General features: G+C 40.3%; 2 protein-coding genes across 4 annotated transcripts in view; both read right to left on the bottom strand.

The window, feature by feature from the left end:
* arhgap46a (Rho GTPase activating protein 46a) overlaps window positions 1-3973 on the bottom strand; it is a 42684-nt gene extending 38711 nt beyond the window's left edge. Inside the window, exon 1 of one of the 2 annotated variants that reach the window (XM_042503229.2) lies at window positions 3757-3973. In XM_042503229.2, the coding sequence (XP_042359163.1) occupies window positions 3757-3770 (14 nt within the window). In that variant the 5' untranslated portion in view covers window positions 3771-3973. The remainder of the gene's footprint in view (window positions 1-3756) is intronic. The other variant, XM_042503237.2, reaches the window with a different exon arrangement.
* Window positions 3974-5760: 1787 nt separating this feature from the next.
* The window catches only part of sulf2a (sulfatase 2a), a 69823-nt gene continuing 54231 nt past the window's right edge, over window positions 5761-21352 (bottom strand). Inside the window, exons 8-24 of one of the 2 annotated variants that reach the window (XM_088086933.1) lie at window positions 19557-19726; window positions 17884-18034; window positions 17422-17597; window positions 16059-16187; window positions 15629-15685; window positions 15375-15504; window positions 13276-13483; window positions 12554-12836; window positions 11164-11260; window positions 10956-11050; window positions 10817-10876; window positions 10569-10735; window positions 9400-9542; window positions 9106-9214; window positions 8981-9014; window positions 8389-8442; window positions 5761-7129 (exon numbers count right to left, since the gene is read on the bottom strand). In XM_088086933.1, coding sequence (XP_087943059.1) covers window positions 7099-7129; window positions 8389-8442; window positions 8981-9014; window positions 9106-9214; window positions 9400-9542; window positions 10569-10735; window positions 10817-10876; window positions 10956-11050; window positions 11164-11260; window positions 12554-12836; window positions 13276-13483; window positions 15375-15504; window positions 15629-15685; window positions 16059-16187; window positions 17422-17597; window positions 17884-18034; window positions 19557-19726 — 2094 coding nt within the window. In that variant the 3' untranslated portion in view covers window positions 5761-7098. The remainder of the gene's footprint in view (window positions 7130-8388; window positions 8443-8980; window positions 9015-9105; window positions 9215-9399; window positions 9543-10568; window positions 10736-10816; window positions 10877-10955; window positions 11051-11163; window positions 11261-12553; window positions 12837-13275; window positions 13484-15374; window positions 15505-15628; window positions 15686-16058; window positions 16188-17421; window positions 17598-17883; window positions 18035-19556; window positions 19727-21352) is intronic. The other variant, XM_088086940.1, reaches the window with a different exon arrangement.

Here is a 21352-nt window from a genome sequence, read left to right as displayed (position 1 = left end):
CTTAGTTGAGGAGCACATGGGGATTTTTGGGGTCAGATGAGACTCTGGACGAGAGTGAACAAGTGCGGGAGAGGCTAAGGACGGGATCAGGGTGTTTACCACACACAGGCCGGCCTTTCTGTCCAGTACACCAGCTGTCGAAGCAGGAACAATGGGGTCACTTGTCCAAACAAGAGAAATGAATGAACCTATTAGGCTGTAATTGTGCTTAATAATCCTAAACACTGATCGTCCAAACTTTATCTTGTCAGGTCATACATGTGCAAAATGAACATGTTCTGCTCAGCCTTTTAACAACAAACTCAAACATTCACTCTCTGCCATCTGCCAGAAAAACATTATTTCTGACCTGCTTGCCTACCACCAGCAGCAGTTTGTAACTTCATTTGGAGTTGGACCACACCATCCCCCTGAATCCTCCCCTGCTGACATGACAAACGAGGCCAGAGTCTAATCCCAGAGCCGAGTTACAGGGTGAGTGGGGGGTCAACGGCTGGCTGAGGACCCACACAGGAAAGAAACGTCCAGATTGTCCTCTAGAGGAAGTGAAGGTGCAGACGGCAGGACCTTGAGGCTTAGAAATGCAGAGCAGCCTAGTGAGGATGTTGACGCTGGGTCTGTACGGGCCCGAGGGGAGACGTGGGGTGGATTATGATTTAAGAGGCCATCGCTGGGATCAACGGTGGGGACAGATTAATATTTCCTAATAAAAACATAGTTTAAGGTTTGTAAAAGAGGGAGACAACTTTTAACACTGCATTTCTGGGGGAAATAAAACACGTATATTCTAGGATAGCATGTCTCATCCCTTCATGCTTCAGTGGTGAACTTCTGTGTATAATAATTATGTTTTATGTGTAATTTTTGTGCTGAAGTCATTTGAATTTTTGCCCTGACAGCTCACCTCAATTATATCAACTTGTTCAGTTCTTCTGAAGCAGATGACTCAATCGTCCTTACAGCCTATCTGAGCGAGCGTATAACCATCCCACAAGTTATAATCCCCTGTAATGCTAGTGAGTGATGATCAGCACTCTTAGCATCAGGTTCAAGCAAGTGTGGGCCAAGAAGGTAACCCAGCCTTAAATCTCTGCCAAGGAAAGGTTCGAAATGTCAGCTGTTGTACAGGTACAGATAATGCGTTTTGGCAAATCACCGTAACCTCATTACAGTGTCACTGTGACAGGCCACAGAGAATTAAAGTCATATGAAAAGTTTGTATGGAGTGTTAAGAGTACTGATCCATAGCGATGTAACTGATATTACAGTACAGGAAGCAGGAAAGAAGGGGGTGAATGCTGGAAAATATAATTTGAAGCTTTTAAATAAATCATTGAAAAAGAAAAAGATCTTCCACAGTCATTCTATTATTAACACGCCACAACCCATAGCAAGCCATACACTGGAGCTTCACAGTAACTTTCGCACAACAGGCAAACAAACTTGTCCGTTGTCAAATCCTCTGTAGGATGGACATCCTGCCTTGTCCGTGTCAAAAGACGCAATTCTGCTCCTCACACTGACGAGCACAAATGAATGTTTGACACGTTTTGACAGGAGGCAACATCAAATGGATCATTGTCTTGTCCTGCCAAACTGCCTTCTCTGTCTGTAATGCAGCTCTGGTGGACAGATAGAGATGTAGTGCCGGACAGATAGAGACGCTTACACGTCTGCAGAAAGCAAAACCAAACAGTCAGCCGATGAGCACCAGCTGGCAGGGAGATGGTGAAACTGCTGCACCCAGGAAGTCAGGTTGGCGTAGCGTGCCAAACTAACCGCTTCAGGCTATATAAATGACATCTGTCTGGGCAGTTTGGTTGTCAAACAATATCTATGTTGTAGTATTCAACATAGGGTTCACGTATAGGGGGGAATATTAAGACATCAAAGACTTTCAAAACTTTAGCTTTAGCCTTTAAAAGCAATCAAATATTAAATAAGTCAGCACTAAAAAGCAGTCTGAAAGGAACCAAAGTAGTTTATCGTATACATCTCAGTAGCTTTAAATAGACTGTGAGGACTAAAGCAAACCATCTGTCTTAAGAAACCGATGAAAGCTAAACAAAGTTTTAATGCAGTCAAAGCAGATGCTGAAGAAATTCAACATGTGGAGATCAAACCAGTAGCTAAAGCAACAGTGAGAGCCTCCACCAGTAAAACTGGGAGCAAAAATGGGCTGTGGGACATTTGCCTTCCGTTTAGGTTATTGGCTTTTTAACCACAGCAAAGACTTAGGAAAAATGAAAAGATGACGCCGTTGATGATAGATTAAAGTAGACTCAATCTCCTTCACAGCAACAGCTATATTAACTCTATGGCGAAGTCATTTAATTTGGGACACTTCTTGGTAGATTACCATAAAAACCAGCAAAAACTCTGCAGACTGGCTTTAGCATTACTTGTATGACTTGTTGTGGTTTTCTGCTATATTTCTATGATGAAAATATGCTGTTCAATAAAATAAGATAGAAACTTTTGACCTTCAAACACGCTGAAAACCCCTACCTCACTCTGACAACATGTTCAAGTAAAATGGGATAGCAGTTAAGCTAAAATTAAACAATCATGTCTGTTTGTTTATTTAAGTAGTTAAATCCATTCATCAGTTCAGTCATTATTTCATTACGTTCTTCATGTAACCAGTGGCAATTTGTTAAAATAGATTGTCCAACTTTTCTTCCATGCTTTCCCCGTTTTCTCAATGCCTGTTTCTTTGCAGCTATATTATCTAGAGTTGCTGACATGGACTCACAGCATCAGTTTTAATTTTTTTAAAGTGACAAATATACTTGAAATGTCTGAATTGTGATAGGTTGGCATAAACTCATACCTTTATGGCATCTGGTAGCTTAAAACATGCTGGGTTCACTTCAGATATGTGTCTCAGTTATTATTTTTGTCCCATTTTACCTGAATGCATTAAGCAATCACTCACAACAATTTTCTATAAAAATTAAAGAGCTATATGAAAATATTTTGATTTAAAGATGAACATTTAATAAAACAGAACACCCTTCAACCACTTTTGTTGTTAAAACCTTATTTAGTTGCAGAACTCTTATTCCAAACATTAGAAAAACAAACATGTCACAAGGCTTTCCTTTCAAATTCTGGGACCAGTGGTTTTTTGACTGTTTGCCTTTGTCATACTAGTTAACTCAAATACACAATAACGATTGTTTTACGTGAAGTACATTTTTAACAACAACTTAAGACCATGTTTGGTGACTTGCTGCTAATATTCAAACAGCCCAAGATGTAAAACCTTATTTGTCCCAATTTACCTGACTTCACCTTACTACAAATACTAAATGGGAGGAAAAACTTAAGTTTGAGTGTCAAACTTCACTCGTGGTTTCCAGGGTAACTCTACGTTCTAACAAGCTACAAAACAGTTCAACCGTTTGTAACTGCCGAACGTTACAAACGGTTGAGGTACTAGCAAAATGCAATTTGAATTCAGTTTTAAAAGAGCACTTTACTTCCCACGCTCTTCAAATTGCTGAATTTTCTCAACCATATACTTTATTTTCGTTAACATTTAAGCTTTAACACTACCTATAAACACTGTAAAGTGCATAAACAATGTTAAGTATGCATGGAGTGGCGTGGTCTTGTTCGCTGTCTGTTGGCTGCCCTCTGAAAAGCTGTCGGCGGCGGGGTGATATGGAGGCAACCAGCCGAGCTTTAACTTCGTAACTTTCTCCAGTTTAACTTTGTATCTCTTTTGAATTGAAGCAAGCGTTAACTTACCTTGCCCCGGCCATCTTCTTCACATTGTAAAAATGCGTAAACGTTGAGGAAAAACGTGTGTCTCGCTGGTATCTGGATGAAGGTGAGTTACAGAGAGTGCACAGAGCGGTCCGACTAGTGAGTACGGGACGGTCCGCCTGTGGCGAATCCGATATGGAGTCTCCGCCTCCGCACGTGAGTCATAGGTTGGGACGGGGGTCACCCAGTCTGCACCCCCACCCCTCCTCTTCTCCACCCGCCTCTGTCCCCTTCACTAGCCGGGACTGGAAAGAGTGGAGGCCAAACCAAAAGCAAAACATTTTTAGTGGCTCAGTTGGCTGAGCAGAGCAGAGTGATAAAATGTGACAGGAGCTATCACATCAGGCTCCGAGGCGACATTAACGGTGCTGACCGGCCCGACAACACTGTCTGCAAGTCGGAGCGATTTCTAACGTCTAGACTACCCAAGTTACATGTTATGCAAATGGAAACTAAACAACAGCCAGCCATCCATAAACTGTTTTAAGAATGAAGTAAAAAAAAAAAAAACTATTTAGCCTCCTTAAAGATTTATTCTAAAAATCTCAAGGTTTATTTTCTATTATATCATACATATTGTTTTATTAATTATTTCATCAAACGTACTAAATTAAATTATTAAGCTAGCTAACATTAAACAAGCTAACAGTAACATTAGCTTTTAGCCATCTGCTAAAACCACAAATTTTAAGTGTCCTTTCCGTCAATATTAATAACTGCATTATTTTCCCCCCACAGTATTTACTATGGTTTATAAAAAAACAGATGTATAATTGTTTTATTTATAAAGTTGTTATTTTGTAAAACATGCTTTTAAATAATTAAGTTAGCTTACATTAACCTAGCTACTGTTAAGCTAAGTGCAGCTTTTAGCTTTTAGCCCTCTGCTAAAGCTACATCCTAAAGTGTCCATCTTTCCATGTATTAAAATAATTGGATTATTTTTGACAGTATGTTTAAAATTTTTGTTTTTTTATGATGTTATTTTGTAAAACGCACTACTTACATAATAAAGCTAACTAACCTTAACCTAGCTAAGAGCAGATTTTAGCCCTCTGCTAAAGCTACACCTTGAAAAGTAAGTTTTTCTGAGAATTTCAATAATTGTGTTTTTTCCATAGAATTTATTATAGTTGATTTAAAAAAGGCAGATACTATACTGATTTAGAAAGTTATTTTGTAAAACGTGCTTTTAAATAATTGTTAGCTAACATTAACCTAGTTAACGTTATGCTAAAAGCAGCTTTTAGACCTCTGCTCAAGCTGCATCTTGAAAAGCGTATTTTTCTGTGAATTTAAATAACTGCATTTTTTTGTGATATTGTTTTCACAGCATTTACTGTGATTGTTAAATACAACATACAAACTATTGTTTTATTATACTAATTAAGTCGTTATTTTGTTAAACATGCTACTAAAATACAAGTAATTAAGTGAGCTAAGGTTAACTTAACCCTCTGCTAAAGTCTTGGAAAGTGTCCGTTTCTTTGTGATTTAAAATAAGTGCATGCCTATTTTTTGACAGTTTGTTTTTACAGTTTATTTATTAGGGCTGTTACAAATGGCAGACTCTCTATTGTTTTATTCAGTTAAGCTGTCATTTGTTACAGATGTGCTACTCAAATAGCAAACCTAACTAAGAGCACATTTTATCCCTCTGCTAATGTTGCATTTTGAAAAGTTAACAATTTGCTTGCCAAGCAACTCACTTGTCTCAGAGATGCTTTGATTAATTGATTCATACTTGAATACAATATCAGAAATAGAATATGCTCGTTTAACTATGTGTTCTCACTTGACTCAGCCAGTCAGAGCTGATAAGCTTATCTTTTTTTTTATGAATAAATCTTCATTTTCACTGTTATAATTGTAGTGATTTGTAAGTACCATGTTACCCTGATGTTGGCCTAAGGACAAGCAGACAGAGACACCTGCTGGACAGGAACACAAACCACCATGCAATTTCAGAATGAATGAAAGCTCATGTTTATGGTCAAACAACACTTTATTCACAATTACTATCAGCGCTCAGGTCTATGGAAATATTTGCTAAAAAAAAAATCAAAGAAGCTAACAAAGGCAGGTAGCTAAAATTTACATCAATAAGTATTACACTGTTGTGCTGTTCCTCTGGCACAGAGTAAACTATATCTCCATTAAATGTACATGGCGCATCTCTTCACAGTGAACCCTTTAAGTGCTTTTTTGATGTAAATAAGTAAAGGACAAAAATACAAGTTGCGAGCAATGAAATTTCTCAAGCTACATTTCTCCCTACAAGTTTGTCAACTCATATCATATAATGAGGTCTGCCTCTTCAGTATTATAAAAAATATTGTAAACATTTATATTAATTGCACAACATACATTCAGATACATACTGTACTGTACAGCAAGATTTTACTTCTGTATTGTTATCCTGTAGCACCATGTATAGCAACTGAACAACCTATTTGGATACTTCTACAGTGTGGTACTGACAATACAAAGGAGTAAAATGGCATTCACTAATGACACATTCTGCCAGTGGTCAAATATTCTGGAGGTTTGAGTTTTATCGTTGTGAGATAGTGGTTATTGTAGGCCTGTTCAAAGTGTGGCTGACACTGGACGGGTTTGGATCAAGGCAGGCAATCGCTAGTCACCTCATGTCTCACAGCTTTGAGGAAAATGATGCTTCATCAAGGACATTCATCAGCGTTAAGATCAACTATAATACAAAAGATCATGGCGAAGTCGGTCGTTTAAAAGTCCATACCACTTCCATGTGCAGACATATTGGTGCAGAGAAAGCACGTGTCTTGTTACTCCAAGCGCTAATGATTTAGCTAATCAGGATGTGCCACAGAGACATCATGGGGCCATGACATCATTGAGTAGCAGCAGAGTTGACGTGTAACTTGTCATTTTTCCACCCAGTCCCATATGACACAAAAGAAAGCTGATTAAAGCTTATATTCATTATGTACAAGCGGTATTGTTACACAGAATGGCTTGAGGACATCAAACTGTCCCACCTGATTCACAGCATCCTGTTAATGTTAATGGTCCTGACAGCTGGGTTTTAACGGAAGATGTAAATGAGAATGAAATGTGTGCGAAGTTGGAGAGTCTTTAAGCTTCCTCTCAGTCTCAGCGTCTCCTCTGCCTGGGTGAGAGTCACAAAGAGCAGCTCTCTCGAAAATGAAAACCCAGATTAGAGTAAAGTAGTGTCTCGGGTTATGGTCCATCGAGGTGTTGTCAAGGTCCTAGGGTTTGCCTGCACTCCCGCTCTCTTTCCTTCCCCGGAGGAGGCCAATGTGGTGGGTTGTGGGATGCAGGTGGTTAACCGACCCACCCTTCCCAAATCTGCCCTCTGTGCAGGGAAACAAAGACTGTGAGTAAAATGTGCCACCGGAGGCATTCACTGGAAACCATGACTCCAGTTGTGATCTGTTCCTAGTGTGAGAAAAAGTAAGAAATGACGATAACAAGACTGAGAACACAACATAAAGACACATCTGCATTGCTTTATAGACCGAATCGCCGTGACATCGCGCTAACAACAAAAGTCACTTTCAGGTAGAAAACTGGCTACTGTTTTGAATTGCGGATACATAAATTTGGCAAACTTGTTTATTCCTGTTGTCATTTTCAGTCGTAACTGTAACATACAAAGATACAGAGTTAAACAAGGTGGTCCGACCCACCAAAAGTTTCTGCTGTGCTTATTTTATTTACTGTATTGTTTTGCTAATGTCTTTGATTAAATTAAATCTAAAGTTGTTGTGTCAACATGGGTTTCCCCATGGAATAGTGTTTCCCACCTGCAAACGCCTCCCTTGGTGGTTAGGGTTAGGGACTGTTGGTTATTTATAAGAGGGAAAGGAGTGGTGCAAAATGGTAAGGTGTTTTAAATTAAGATATTAAGCAGTGGAAAGGGACTTGAATTTTTTATTTTTGCTTAGGTGAGTCTAAGTTAGGTACTGCTGTGGTGGGCGGGGCCACAGCAAAACATCAAGCCATCTAAAAAAACAAAATCAATATCAGTTTAAGAGTTCACTATATTTGAATATTTGCTCCTATTTACTTTAAACAATAGCTGATTGAGGCAGCAGTAGAACAGTGACTCCGCAGTTTGGTGGAGTAAAAAATTTTTTCTCAATGGAGTCTGGTGTTTTTGATATAACGGCTTCAAATCCCTGTCAGTAAGGGCTGTCTTACGGCACGGTAAAGCGGCGAAAATATTCTAAATATAGTGAAAACTTAAACTGATATTGTTTTTCTTAAGTAGGCCTTTTTTAGGTGGCTTAAAACAAACCAGTTAAGACAGAGTTAACTCAGCACCATTTGATTATATGTACGTGACCTGGCAGTTTTCTACTTGGAAGTTATTAATAAACGTGATTCGGTCTATTGTATTTGACTTGAGTGAGTTAATGAAAAATAAGACGGTGCAACTTAGCAATGCAGGTAAATGAGAGTTTCTGTAAGTATGGGTGTATAGAATTACAGTAAATAGTTGAGAGGGGAGCATGCTGCTGGGTCATCTGACCAAGCTGAGAAAATTCTGGATGGAGATAGGAGTAGAGCTTGGCTGACTACAGAGGAACAGATGGGTTATGACAAACTCACAGCGATTTGGAGGAAGGCTTCTTCACTTTTGGCCTCTTTCGGCGATGAACTGGCCTGAAGCATGCACAGCACGTATTCACGTGCAGGGCAAATGCACGTGCATGGAGACAAACACACAGGTATATACACATACACACAGAGACACACACATACAGGTTCACACACACATACATACATGCATGCGCACGCACACACACACACACACACACACACACACACACAAACAGTCAGGCACACACACATACACCCCCACACGCACAGCAGAGACAGGCAATTAGGCTTTATTACAAAAAGGGAACAGCAGAAGCTGAAAAGCAGGCTTGCATTTTGGCCCTCTTTGGCTTCTGCTTCTGCATGCTAAAAAGGCTTTGATCACAACAGTGAGGAACCATGGCAGTTTGAAGAGGTTCAATTTCAACACATCACTGTATTTTATTTTCCTGACTCCCCAGAAGACTCGCAGTAAGAAGAAAACATAACCAAAGACACACCAGGGAGGCTTTAACCTCCCAGAGTTCAAATCGTAACATGATTTCCATCTGCACTGTTTGTAAAAGTAATCAACTCTGCTGTGAGAGGAAGATGAAAATACCTGTATTCACTGAAGTAGTTTCGCTCTTTTCCTCCTGAAAGGAAGTAGAGGTAACATTAGTCCCAGTCTGAAATTACTGAAGACACTATAATAAATCATGTTTGCTCCAGAGGCTTCTTACTCACCCTTCTCTGGGTTGCACTGCTTATGTCCCTTGCAGCCCCGTAAGTCCATGAGTTGTTGGTGCATTGCATTGAGAGCGTTGCGGTCGAGGGTGCTGACAGCATTTATCAGCTGCAGGAATAAGAGGGATAAAATGTCAGCGACTGCTTTGGAAACTCTGGAAAATCTCTGGAAAACATTGGAAAATCTTCTTGTTCACAGGAATGCACTATGAAACATGTTGTGAGATCATTTTATAGTTATTGTTGGTAAGCTATTTATGTATCTGCTGTAGTGCGCCTGCACAAATGAATTACCTGGTATGGGTCAGTGTTGAGGTCAAAATACTCCAGGAAGCCGGTAGCAAATTCACAAAACAGGAAGTTGTGTGTTTCGTTGATGGTCCTTAGGCACCAATAGGTGTTGTTGTTGGCACTGGTGCACGCACAGAATGGACCCACTGAGGGAGAAAGGGAGCAGGTGAGGAAGGGAGGGGTGAGCGTAGAAAAACACAGAGTTTACAATAATGTTCCAAAAATTATTTTTACAATCACTGCTGTGAAAAGTAGTTCCACAGTGATCATCTTTCGGGGCCGTATTTACCGAGATTCCTTGTACTAAAAGTTACTCCTAGAGATGAAATTTTAAGAAAATTCTTAGAATTATGACATTTTCTGCATGACTGTACAAACTGTATCACTTTGGACCGAACCTGCCCAACCCTGGGTTTGTACTGTTGTTTATTTTTATACCGAAAAGCTCACTAAAAAGACTCTTGAAAAGAGACTTATGACATTTTCTAAGGATTTCCCCTTAAAGTGAAGACTTGGTCCTCGTAAAGATAAAAGTTATTCATAAAGCATCTAGAGAGCTCCTAAGGTGAAACCTGTTATCAGTAGGCAGGAGCACTTTTAAGAGGTTTAACAGTTTCTCAAGCAGAGAAGAAAATACTGGAGAGACAAAAAGGAAAGAGAAATATTCTCAAATACTGGAAAGAATAAAGGTAAGAGAAATATTCTCAAAACACTGGTTGATGGTGAGTTAATATAATGCCACAGATTAGATCGTACAGGGATGTTTGTGGTCGATCTTATTAGAGATGCACTCACATCTCTCACCCAATGCAGTAACAATATGTAAAAATGCAACAGTGCAGCCATGTGATCACACAAACTGTGCTTTCACAGTTCGATATGTGATACAATCATTTCATTTCCACTAGATGTCCACGCCTAGCAGGCTCAGAAAAGGGCATGTCTTGGACAACCAATCACATTTATGTGATTAATGTTTCATACCTAGTAACCGGATCAACCACACCGTCTCACTGAGGTAAACATTTCTGTCCCTCTCTTGCTCAGAGTTGTTTTGAGGCTTTTCCTAAATCACTCCTAATTTAGGACTCTTTGCTAGAAATTTTAGTATTCTCAGAATGTTTGTAAATATGGCCCCAGATCTTTTTATACAGCCGCTTGTTATTCCTCACTTGTCCAGAAGGGGGCGGTCTGCCAGTGATGGTTGTCATGGGTAAAGCACGTGAGGCCAGGCATGCTGCAAGTGTCATTGTTTTGGAGTCTCTTGAGGAATTTGCGTAGTTTCTTTCTGCGCTTCTGCTCCTTCTGCAGCCACTGACTCTTTTGCTTTGATGGCATTCTGACAAGAACAAAGCAAATTTAATACAGTGAGACTGCGAGAGGAAATAAAAAATAATTGTCAAACAATGTAAATCTTTACCTGACTGAGTGCATGCGCCCTGCGTTGAGCCTGAAAGTCTCTTTATTCTTGAGAAGATAGCTGTAAAGACAAGATACACCTGGAACATATATATTTAGATCTATATGCAGGTGACTGTGCGGTTTGGATGCATTCTCACCTGGGAGTGTTACACTGACATTCCTCTGGTCGCACCTTTTTCAGGTGACCTTTGACATCACGCAGGTTCTTGATTTTGGTCTGCAACGTTTCAATCTAAACACAGTGGGAACAAGCAAAGCTCATTATGCACCACAAGCAACTAACAACCTGTGAAATGTGTTTTATGAGCGAGATTTAGTGTAACAAAGAGGAGAATGAAGCAGCACCTCATGCTCAATGTGCAGTTTGTGGTCTTTCCATGCTTGAAGAGACTTGTAGAGGCCGCCGTCACATTTTACTGTGTCATTCATAAGAATAGAGCACCTGCAGGGTACAAAAAAAAACATAATAGCACCACTATAAAATCATACATGTGCAGTCTAAACTATTTCCTAACATTTTATTTCTCTCAGCTTGTACCAAGAAACAGAAAACAGAAACATTAAAGGGAGAGTTCACCTAAAAATCCAAAATACATATTTCCCTCACAGCTGTAGTGCAGTGCATCAGTCCAGATAGTTTTGGTGTGAGTTGCAGTGGTGTTGGAGATATCGGCTGTACAAATGTCTGCCCTCTCTCCAATATAATGGAACTACTTAGTACTCAGCGTGTGGTGCTCAAAACGGCAAAATTTCACAAAACTCAACAGCACAAATCATGATCCAGTTACTCAGGATGATCAGCAGACCTCATTGTGAGAATTTTCATTTCGGAACTATTTTCTTTCTACTGAACCCTACCTGCCAACGATATCCATCATGCAGAAGTCAGTGTGCATCTACTCTTAAGCTGCATGATATGCACCAGAAAAAAAAACACTGCAATTTTTTGAGAGATATTGGACAAGATACAAACATTAACCCTTTAAAAAGTGATCAAAAATAAATAAATCCTGTAACGCAAATTTTAATGTAAAGTTACAATAATTATAAATATAGTTTCCTGGACCTTTCCACCAGTTTATTGATAATTGTCTCAAAATTCTCTGCCTCTCTTTCTCTTTCCTTTTTAAACAATTTTCCAGGTCATTCTTTTGTCAACTTCTGCAAATTGCAGTTTGCAGAATATTTCTTGCCAAGTTGGTTAATGTATTTTTTCATTATTTTTTGAGAGAAATCAAACGCCTTTGTTCAGTTTTAAAAAACTGAAATGCTTGTAAAAACATGCCTGAATGCGGCACATGAAAACTGATACTGATCCAGGTTTCAAAGGGTCGAAGTTAGTCCCGGGGTGGTAGATGAGCTAGCAGTCGATGTACGCTACCTTCTGCGCTGCAATACGGTGTAGAAAAAGTAGAAAGGTAGAAAAAATTAAGACCTACATGAAACTGCTCTCAACAAGGTCTGTGGATTATCTTGAGTAACCAGGTCATGATTTCTGGAAAAAGACATTGCTGTTGAGTTTTCTTGCATTTACTTTTTGGATCTTTGAGCACCACAAGCTGAGCGCCATCTTGTTCCATCATATTGGAGAGAAAACAGACACCTCTATGACCGATATCTCTAGTACTCTATCTATCTAGATAGATAAAAAGCACTACAGATAAGAGGAAAAATATGTAGTTTTAATTTTGTGGAGAACTGTCCCTTTAATGTAGGCAGATGTACACCGTAGCACCTGTAGGTGACTTTAAGAGCAGCAGGCGGTGTGAGTTTATTGCTGGTGGTGGGTTTGGCTGTGACTCCCATGCCACTGAACTCGTCATTGTCCTCCTCGTTCCCCGCTCCTCTCCTTCTGTCTGCAGCCCCGCTGCTGTTCCTGGAGCCCAGGGGCCGGTAGCCTTCCTCTAGGTCCACGGCATACAGGTCACCATCCAGCTCAAAGGACACAGAGCGGGCCCAGCGCTTCCTTGAGGAAGTCTTACTGGGTTTCATCTCTGAATTAGACGAGGCAGAGGGACCTGAATAAGATTAAAAAGAGGGCTGTGGTTTTGATGCTGAAGATCAAGATCCTTGTTGATGCAGACAGGTGACGACCAGCACACGACAAAAGAGAATGATGATATGAAACAAATGTTTCATGCACTTGATATCACATTTCAGGAATAATTATTTAATAATAATTAAAATAAATATTTGTTTCTTTCAAGGCCCTCCGATTGAAGGCTCACTTGTCAACTCTGATCCACCACTTGATGGCAGCACAAACATGCTCACCTGATCTCATGAATACTTCAAAAGCTGGTTATTTTAGCCCAAGATTAATGGCCCTGTTTGGCAAGGCTTTGTAGGCTACTGCAAGGACATTTCAAAGTAAAGCACAAGTGTCTTTCTGAACAAAATCAGATCTATTAATAACAACCAGAACAATGGTACATGTGTGTGACAGGAGGAACTTACTTTTCTTGGTGGGCAGCCTCTTCCTCTTCAGGACGGATGTTTTGAAGCCCACGTTGTTGCAGACACAGGTGTCGGAGTTGGACGTGGGAGACAGCTGAGAGGCACCGCTGGCCATCAGAGCCTGCATACGTGGGGCATAGAGACTAGCCATGCCCTTGCACTTATACAGCCTCAGCTTGCCAGTCGGGTCCTCCACACACTGCCACTTCTGAAACAAGGCAGAGGAACATTTCATGACGTTTGGTCTTTAAGCTTGCACAATAGCAGAGCATTGTTTTTGATGAAACCCACTGATTTAAAACCTAGAAAAGTCATGGAATTTCACACTGTTGTTTATCAGGCCTGGAAAAGTAATGGCATCAATAAAAATCACTGAAAAATTTGGAAAAGTCTTAGAATCTTTTGTGTGCAATGAAATTAGTGGTTAAAGTAATCAAATTCATGTAAAATAATGGCAAATTTATGTAAATTGTAAATTAACTGTTAACATAACGTAGCTTTATATGTGTCGACTTAGGGCTGCATGATGTATGTCTTTATTGAAAGACGTGCAATTTTAGTACGGTAAATGTTATGGAAAACAGGTTCTCATTTTCCATGACTTATAGCAGTCAGGCCTTCCCCTTTAAGACAGGTTATGTAGATATATGATGTACGGCGGCGACATTTGTTATTAGAAGCAAGACTCTCCTGTGTGCGTGATTGTGGAAAAGTACCGTAACTAGGCTGGCAAGACGGCTGGCACTGACGCTTTTACAAATGGAAATTTTATTATGTTTCCTTGAAAAGTCATGAAAAAGTTTTGAAATTTTGTCCATGAAAATGTGTGGGAACCCTGCTTATTGCATTATGCTCAAATTCCCTAAAAAGACCTCTACTCGTGCTCTTAAAACCAGGTGTTCTTCCTGCATCCAGCTCCGTCATTTGATATATAACAGTGGACACAAAGATGAACTACAGCCTGAATTTCGCCTCAGTGTAGCCAGAGAGCGTTCTCTAGATGCGCCTGAGAACAGAACTTCATGTTCTCACTGCTTGTATTGCAAACTAGCTACGCTTCCAACAGCGAAAATGGCATCCAAAAATATGAATGCAGAAGATGGACAGGGATACTTTTAAAGTGTTTTGGCTGATTAACTGTTTTAGCTGTATTCATTAAAGCCAGAGTATATGGCTACAGAAATGCAGCAGAAAGAAGCAGACGCTGCAGCTATGGCCAATGAGGACCTGTTGGTGCTTTTGCTCGAATTAACCTTTTATGTCAACAGAAACTGAATCATTCTGCTGCCGAGAATTTCAGCATGGGCAGGCTTTGTTTGATGCTGTTGCCCACGCCAACCCAGAGAGAGCCTGTGTGTACGTTACTATGAATGAAAGTTTCGCTCCTCACTTGGACAGAGTTGTGCTGGAGACCGTCTTTAGGATCCCAAAGAAAAAGTGGAAAATGCAACCGATACCAGTGGGGCCCACTGGTGAGTATTTTTCTCAGAAATTGGAATTGGGGAATGTAAAAAAAAGAAGAGTTGTTATTTCCTACTGGTTTTAGACTACAGAGCATCTGTGTTGTTATTTTGTTACTTTCACAGGAGTAGGGTACACTATGATTTGTCCAACAAAGTAATAGCCATAGGGTAGCACGCATGCAATGCATCCTGGTATTGCTTGCAGGGAGAACTCAGCTTCCTTGTTTAAGATGGCATGTGCTGAAACATTTATTGCATAAATTTCCTCATTTATCATCAAAACCGATTGGACATCCACATTAAAGGTAGCACATTTTCCCTTTAAAGTGCAAAAAATATTTCACACCAACAGTATTAAAATATTCTTAGTCTTGTTATTCAGATTTTTTTAACAAATCAAAGGGCTCTTTACACACATATACTCATGCACACACGTTATACTCAGCGCACTTCATTTTGAAGGATTAAAAAAGGGGACTTTGATGTCAAATTGAACCCTGAGAGGACAATGACTGCATATTATCCTCAGTAAACTGTCAAGCAGATTGCAAATTATCACCCAGCATGAGCTACACTCCCTGTTGCTCCCTTGAAACTTAAATAGCCTCTCTTTTTTAGCCCCCTCGGGTCAGGTACCTGTCCTGGCTGCTGGCAGGAGGTCTGGTACTCTGCTTTCTGGCACAGGTCCTTCACCCGCTGGTATTTTGGCAGGAAATTCTCCTCTTGGGCCATTTCCTTCCCATCAGCTCTCTTGTGCGGAGGCTTCCTGAAAGAACAGGAAAACACATGCAGTCTTTTCCAGCCAACCAAAGACAAGGGGTCTGATGTCACCAGAAGACAATGCTTGGACTGAGAATGTGTCCTGCAAAAGGTCAATCAATAAAACATACCCTCTCTCCACCAGAAAAGAATCTCTCCATGTTTTACCCTTCCTGTTCAACTGGAACCTGGAAAATGAATAAGAAGAAATGAGAAATCCTGTCAGACCCCCTGTGATATTTGCACTGAACAAATATGCATTACATTTTAAATGCCATCCTGGTGTGGCACTGAAAGAAAAGTGGTCTTACACTTTTATATTTAGATTGTGGATTTCATTATGTCCAAGAAAATACCAAGAGCAGAGTTTTAGTAAAACTTAACTAAGTCCAGGCACATTACTTTTATGCACATAGCCATCCAATTTTCAAGATTTTAAATGTCAGTCTTGAATTGTCTGTTGGGACACTAAGTAATATAAATGTGTGTGTGTGTGTGTGTGTGTGAGTGTGCGTGAGAGTGTGTGTGTGTGTGTGTGTGTGTGTGTGTGTGTGTGGTCACCTATTGACTGGCCTGTCTGTGTCCAGCAGCTTGAGGATAGACTTGCCATCCATTTCTGCAGGGATATCAACGCCGGCCATGTCCAGCAAAGTTGGTGCCAAGTCAATGTTTAACACAATATGAGGATTACTGCAGGGGAGCAAGAATAATAGGATGTTTTCTTTTTTTTTGGCAGAATAAAATGATCACAATGTCATAAATATCACACATACTATTCAAACACAGAACCTTGACATCAGATTAGGGTAAATAAATAATTGGGATGCCACACTGAGGAAATGTTCCCACCTGTTAATAAACTTGTTTCAAACCAGTGTTACTGATTACACTGCACATTTTACAAGAAAATATATTCAATAATGACGCTCATTATCTGTAGGGCATCATATGAAGCTACTGCTAATGTAAACTGAACATTTTCTACTGCTGCAGCTTCACATTAAAAGCTTTTAACTGGTGAAACACGTTTTATTATTGAGTAGTTACAGGAAATGCAACGTGCAGTACCGCTATCATTCATCAAAAATTCATCCACACAACAACACAACAGTCAAACGCCACATTTTCTGAGAGCGAATCGATGGAACAGTCAGAGCAACCACAGTGAGCTGTTAGACGAAGAGCAGGCGAAAGGCTGCACTCGTCCAGCGGAAAGAGGTAACCGACTCTTTTTCCCTCATTAACATTGTCAGGTTTCCCATGAGGGGTCGCCAGCAGCCTGGAAGGCAAAAAAAAGCACCACCTGTCTTTTAACCACAAGGCGATGATGACAGAGCAAAACCCAGGACAAGATGTAGCTTCCAGCGACAATCCTTGGCCACATCTGGCCACATTTTTTATACCAAAATCTAAAAAAGTCAACAGTTATGCAGATATGAAGCCTCCCAAACAACACTGAGACCTCTGCTTTTACAAAATCTTCTTCTAACCTTTGCAAGCGCACTGACCCTAAGTTGCACATAATGTAGGTGAAAATGTAGGTAGCTGGTTAATGTAAACATACTTTGTTCATTTTGTGCTGGCTCGCACACCCTAAAAATTATTAAAATGGAAAGTAACTTCCACTTTAAGTAATTTCTCAACAAGGTAGCTTTCCCATTTCCTTAAGTCATTTTTTAATGGGAGTAATTGTACCTCTAATTGAGTATAGATTTTCAGGACACTACCCACCACTGGTAATATGACTCCTGCTACTCTGACCTGTGACTCAGTGAGCAGACACTTTCATTTTATAATGGTAGCCTTCATTGTCTGACTAAGTATTGATAAAAAAACCTGAAATGATTGTAGGAGCATAGGACAAGTGATGTAACAGCAGTAAGGGTCACGTCTAATGAAATACAAAAAAGTTTGCGTTACTCACATGGCACCTTGCTCCACGTTAGGTCCTCGTACGTAGAAGGGAACCCGGATATCAAACTCATAAGGCATTGATTTGCCCTTGACCAGACCAAACTGCCCAATATGGTAGCCGTGGTCTGAGGTGTAAATGAGGTAGGTGTTGTCCAGTTCCCCTGTCTCCGCCAACATGTTATACACCTGCAGAGGGGAATATAATCCACTGAACACTCACGCAGTGTAAAAAGTTATACTTCATGTTTGATAGCTCAACTCTCCTGTGCCAGTTTCAAGAAAAAGGAATTGAACAATTTACCAAGTGTGTCAGTGAATACATTATGCAGTCCCAGTCAGAAAAAGCACAGATCTCTCAGGACTTAAGGCTGTCAGATGAAATGTGTGTGAAAGTGTGTGTGCGTCTCTGTTTAAGTGTCTGTGTCTGTTTCAGTGTTTAAGCATATGTCTATCTGCCTGTGTGTCCGCCTACCTTCTCCACACTGTCATCCACAGACAGCAGGGTCTGCATCCTCCTGCGCTGCAGCATGTTGGTGAACTGCATGTGGACGGGCTTCATAGCTCCGGTGTAGCGTAGGATCCAGTGTTTGTCTAGGTTAGGGGCATAGTTGTAGCTGGGTGTTCTGAAAAATGCAGAAAAACATCAAGCTAAACCAAAAAAACTGTATGTGTTGTATTTGATATTAACACATCGTGAAAGAAGAAAATAACTCTCCACACCTTTGCATTTATTTGTTTTTTCCATCTTTACACATGTGAGTTTCATATTCTAAAGCTGTAAATTGGATTATAGTGTGTGTACAGTTACATTGTGCATTCACAGCAATATCCTCTCAGCAATATCCTCTGCCTGTGTCTGCTGCTGATGTCGCCTATCTTTTTCTCTCTAAAGTAGCAAGAAAACTGTTTATGCAATGCTAAACTGGAGGTTATATAAACAGTGTAAAATGCGAAGTGCTGCAATCGATAGGCCCGTACGCAGCGAGCACAGTTTGATCAATAATTAACTCCGAGGCATATGGAACTTTAATTATTTGAGAATAAACACTGCTAAATAGCTAATGGGATCCTAGAAGAAAATATATTTAACGTTTAAAACGGATCGATTTGACTTTTAAGAAATGCTAATGTCTCACAGCCTGGTCCACAGTGGAAACTCTAATGTAGTGTGAAGATGTGTCTGCAAGGAGCCAAGGTGAGAAGAAGGTCTATCACCAGAGGAGTGCAGGACTTTTACTGCATCTCTCTCTTCATTGTGTTGATAAGAGCGGAGGGAGACGGAGTGAGAAAAATAGCCACAGAAGCGCTCTCAGAAAACATCACCCGAGGGAGAGCAAATTTATGGAGAAAGAGCAATTAAAAGTTTGTACAGAGACACTGGGGCAGAATTTTCAGAATATTCTGTGTGTAAAGCCTGCGTGGCACAGGTTAATGATGCTGGAGGGATTAGATGAAGCAGGAGAAGGGTGTGAGGCGGTTGGAGGGAGGGGGCAGAAACTGCAGTCTCATTACTGGCCTTGGATCTGTCCCTGGAGGCCAATATCAGGCCTGCCATTAGCCAGCAGCGCTAGACAGCCAGTCAGGAGCATGGAGGGTCAGAAAGACAAAGGCTGAAATGGTTGTGTGTGCACCTCTGACTGTGTGTGTGTGTGTATGTGTGTACATGACTAAATCATTAACTATGCATTAAACATACATCATTCATGCTCCTCTTTGATCATGGCTGACAAAATGGTACAAATTAGCGGGGCTCATTACAGTGGTAACGCTAATGTGAACAACGCATGAGCCAAATAAACTGGAGCGAAACACTGGCTATGTGTGGAGAGGGCTCAGCTGCCAAGAGCAAACTGCAGGCAGAGGGAGATAAGATCGAGCTGAGATTATGGAATTTGTGTCATTCTGGGTCAAATGAAAGAGAGCGTGAATGTGTGGATGACTCATGTGAGAAAATAGCTGTGGATGTGATACAGCTGAAAAAAATACTCTTGTGTTTGTCTGCTTTGTTCAGCATAAACCAAATTAGCCCGTATTGAACGGGCAAAGCCAGTGTAGCTCAAACTACCAAAAATTCCTTAAACAATCCCACAGCTTGGTTGATCATAAAGCTTGTTTTGTAATTTTGAAGCTTACTCATTTTCTTACATGTGGTGTGATGCATTGGGGAAGGCAGCGCTGTACTGCGGGGCGGAGTCCTCCGGGCCATGCGGAGCAACATGGCTCAGGACCATCATGACCGGACGGTGAGGGTACATCCTCTTAGACATGCGGAAGTAGTTGATGCTGTCATTGGTAATGATGTCTGTCAGGTAGTCCTGTGGAGCGAGCAGACATTTTCCATCAGACACTCAGTGAGTGACAGAGGGAGAGAAAGAGCAGATGTCAAGCCATCAGTACTTTGCATAGCCAGTGCCCATTACTGACCTGGTGTGTGTCAAAAAGGATTCCCAAGCACTACTGTATAACCACTTAATCTAAATAATGACAATATCATATCTGAATAATGGGCAACAGCGGACACACACACACACACACACACACACACACACACACACACACACACAGGTAATCTGCTGTTCAAATACGTTTGGGTACAGGTCACATTTGAACCAGGACTGGTAGCGAAAGGGTTGGGTACTGAAACCTACAACTGGTGCCCACTGGACCGTATCATAACGCAGATTTCAGTGCCTCACTTTGGTGCCAGATTGTGTGAATAGTGAGACAGAAAACAAGAGAGAGCGGGAAAAATAGAGCGAAAGAGTACGCGTGTGAGTGTGCCAGTGATAGATATGCTGAAGCGAGCGGAGCAGCAAGTATGATGTTAAGTAGCAGTGCAGTGTGTTAACAGTTTAGGCTGTTCGTCAGTGAATAAGAGCTACAACTCCTCAAGACCCGAGACAAGCTCCGATGTCTTGCTTTTCACCTGGTGATTAAAGTAAAGAAGTCAGTGAGCCAGTTAGCTTAGTGTTAAATTATTGTAGTCGGGTTTGGTTTATATACATGGTGAATTTTTTAATAATGCTTGTATGTACCTATCCATATTTATTTATGTGTTTTTTAACCCTTTGAAAACCAAGCAAATGGCTTAATTTATCTCAAAAACGGGGGAAGAAGGCAATTAATAATGGAAGAAGAAATTGCCTAAAAATTAGCTAAATAAATAATAGTTTTAAAAAATGTAAAAAGTACTAGAAAACTACCAGAAAATTGTTGAAAAACACAAATTCCCTAGAAAAAGTGCTTTACAGTAAAAAAAAAAAAGTATTATCTTGTAACATAATATAAATTATGTTATATCTCTAGCATTTTTGTTTTCTACCTGGAGACATTTTAACCATAGCTTTTTAAAAAAAATATTTTCTAAATCTACTAATTTCTTGCAATTTGTGAAACATTTAATACCAATTTGCTTGTTGAAAAGAAGAAATAACTCCAAATTGCTCAGGGTTCAGAGGTTTAAGTACTTATGAAAGGTGCTTAAAAGCAGCACAAGAAGTTTCAAAGGGTTAAACTGTGACAATTTCCAGTTTAAATTAGCCTTTGCAATAAAATCAAATCTGTTCTTTAATGTCATTAACTATTTATTTAGAGCATTCAACACAACACACACAAAAAACCTTCTTTACCTCCCTCTCCCCTCCCAAAGCCGTCCCTACAATCTCCAACTTGTCACAGTCTGTCACCAGGGCATAACGTGAGAACACTGTTGTGCGTCTCACAGCAGGTGTTGTCATCATCGAGTTTTGGAAAGTGCAGCCACACTTGCAACCACTTTGGGCTCACCACTGCGCTGACACACTGTCACTTGGAACAAGCTGCACGAGTGACACAATGTCGCTCTTTCTCTGTCTCTCTATACTCTACAACCCTTTCTCCACCAAAATTAGCATGCATATGACTTTTTTTTTTTTTTGGTATTTTTTTAGATTTTTTGGGGG

This window comes from Plectropomus leopardus, chromosome 2, assembly GCF_026936395.1.
Source record: "Plectropomus leopardus strain MGB_pleo_1.0 chromosome 2, ASM2693639v1, whole genome shotgun sequence".
NCBI lineage: Eukaryota > Metazoa > Chordata > Actinopteri > Perciformes > Serranidae > Plectropomus > Plectropomus leopardus.
Note: the sequence above shows the minus strand (reverse complement) of the source record. Positions and strands in the feature narration are given on the sequence as shown.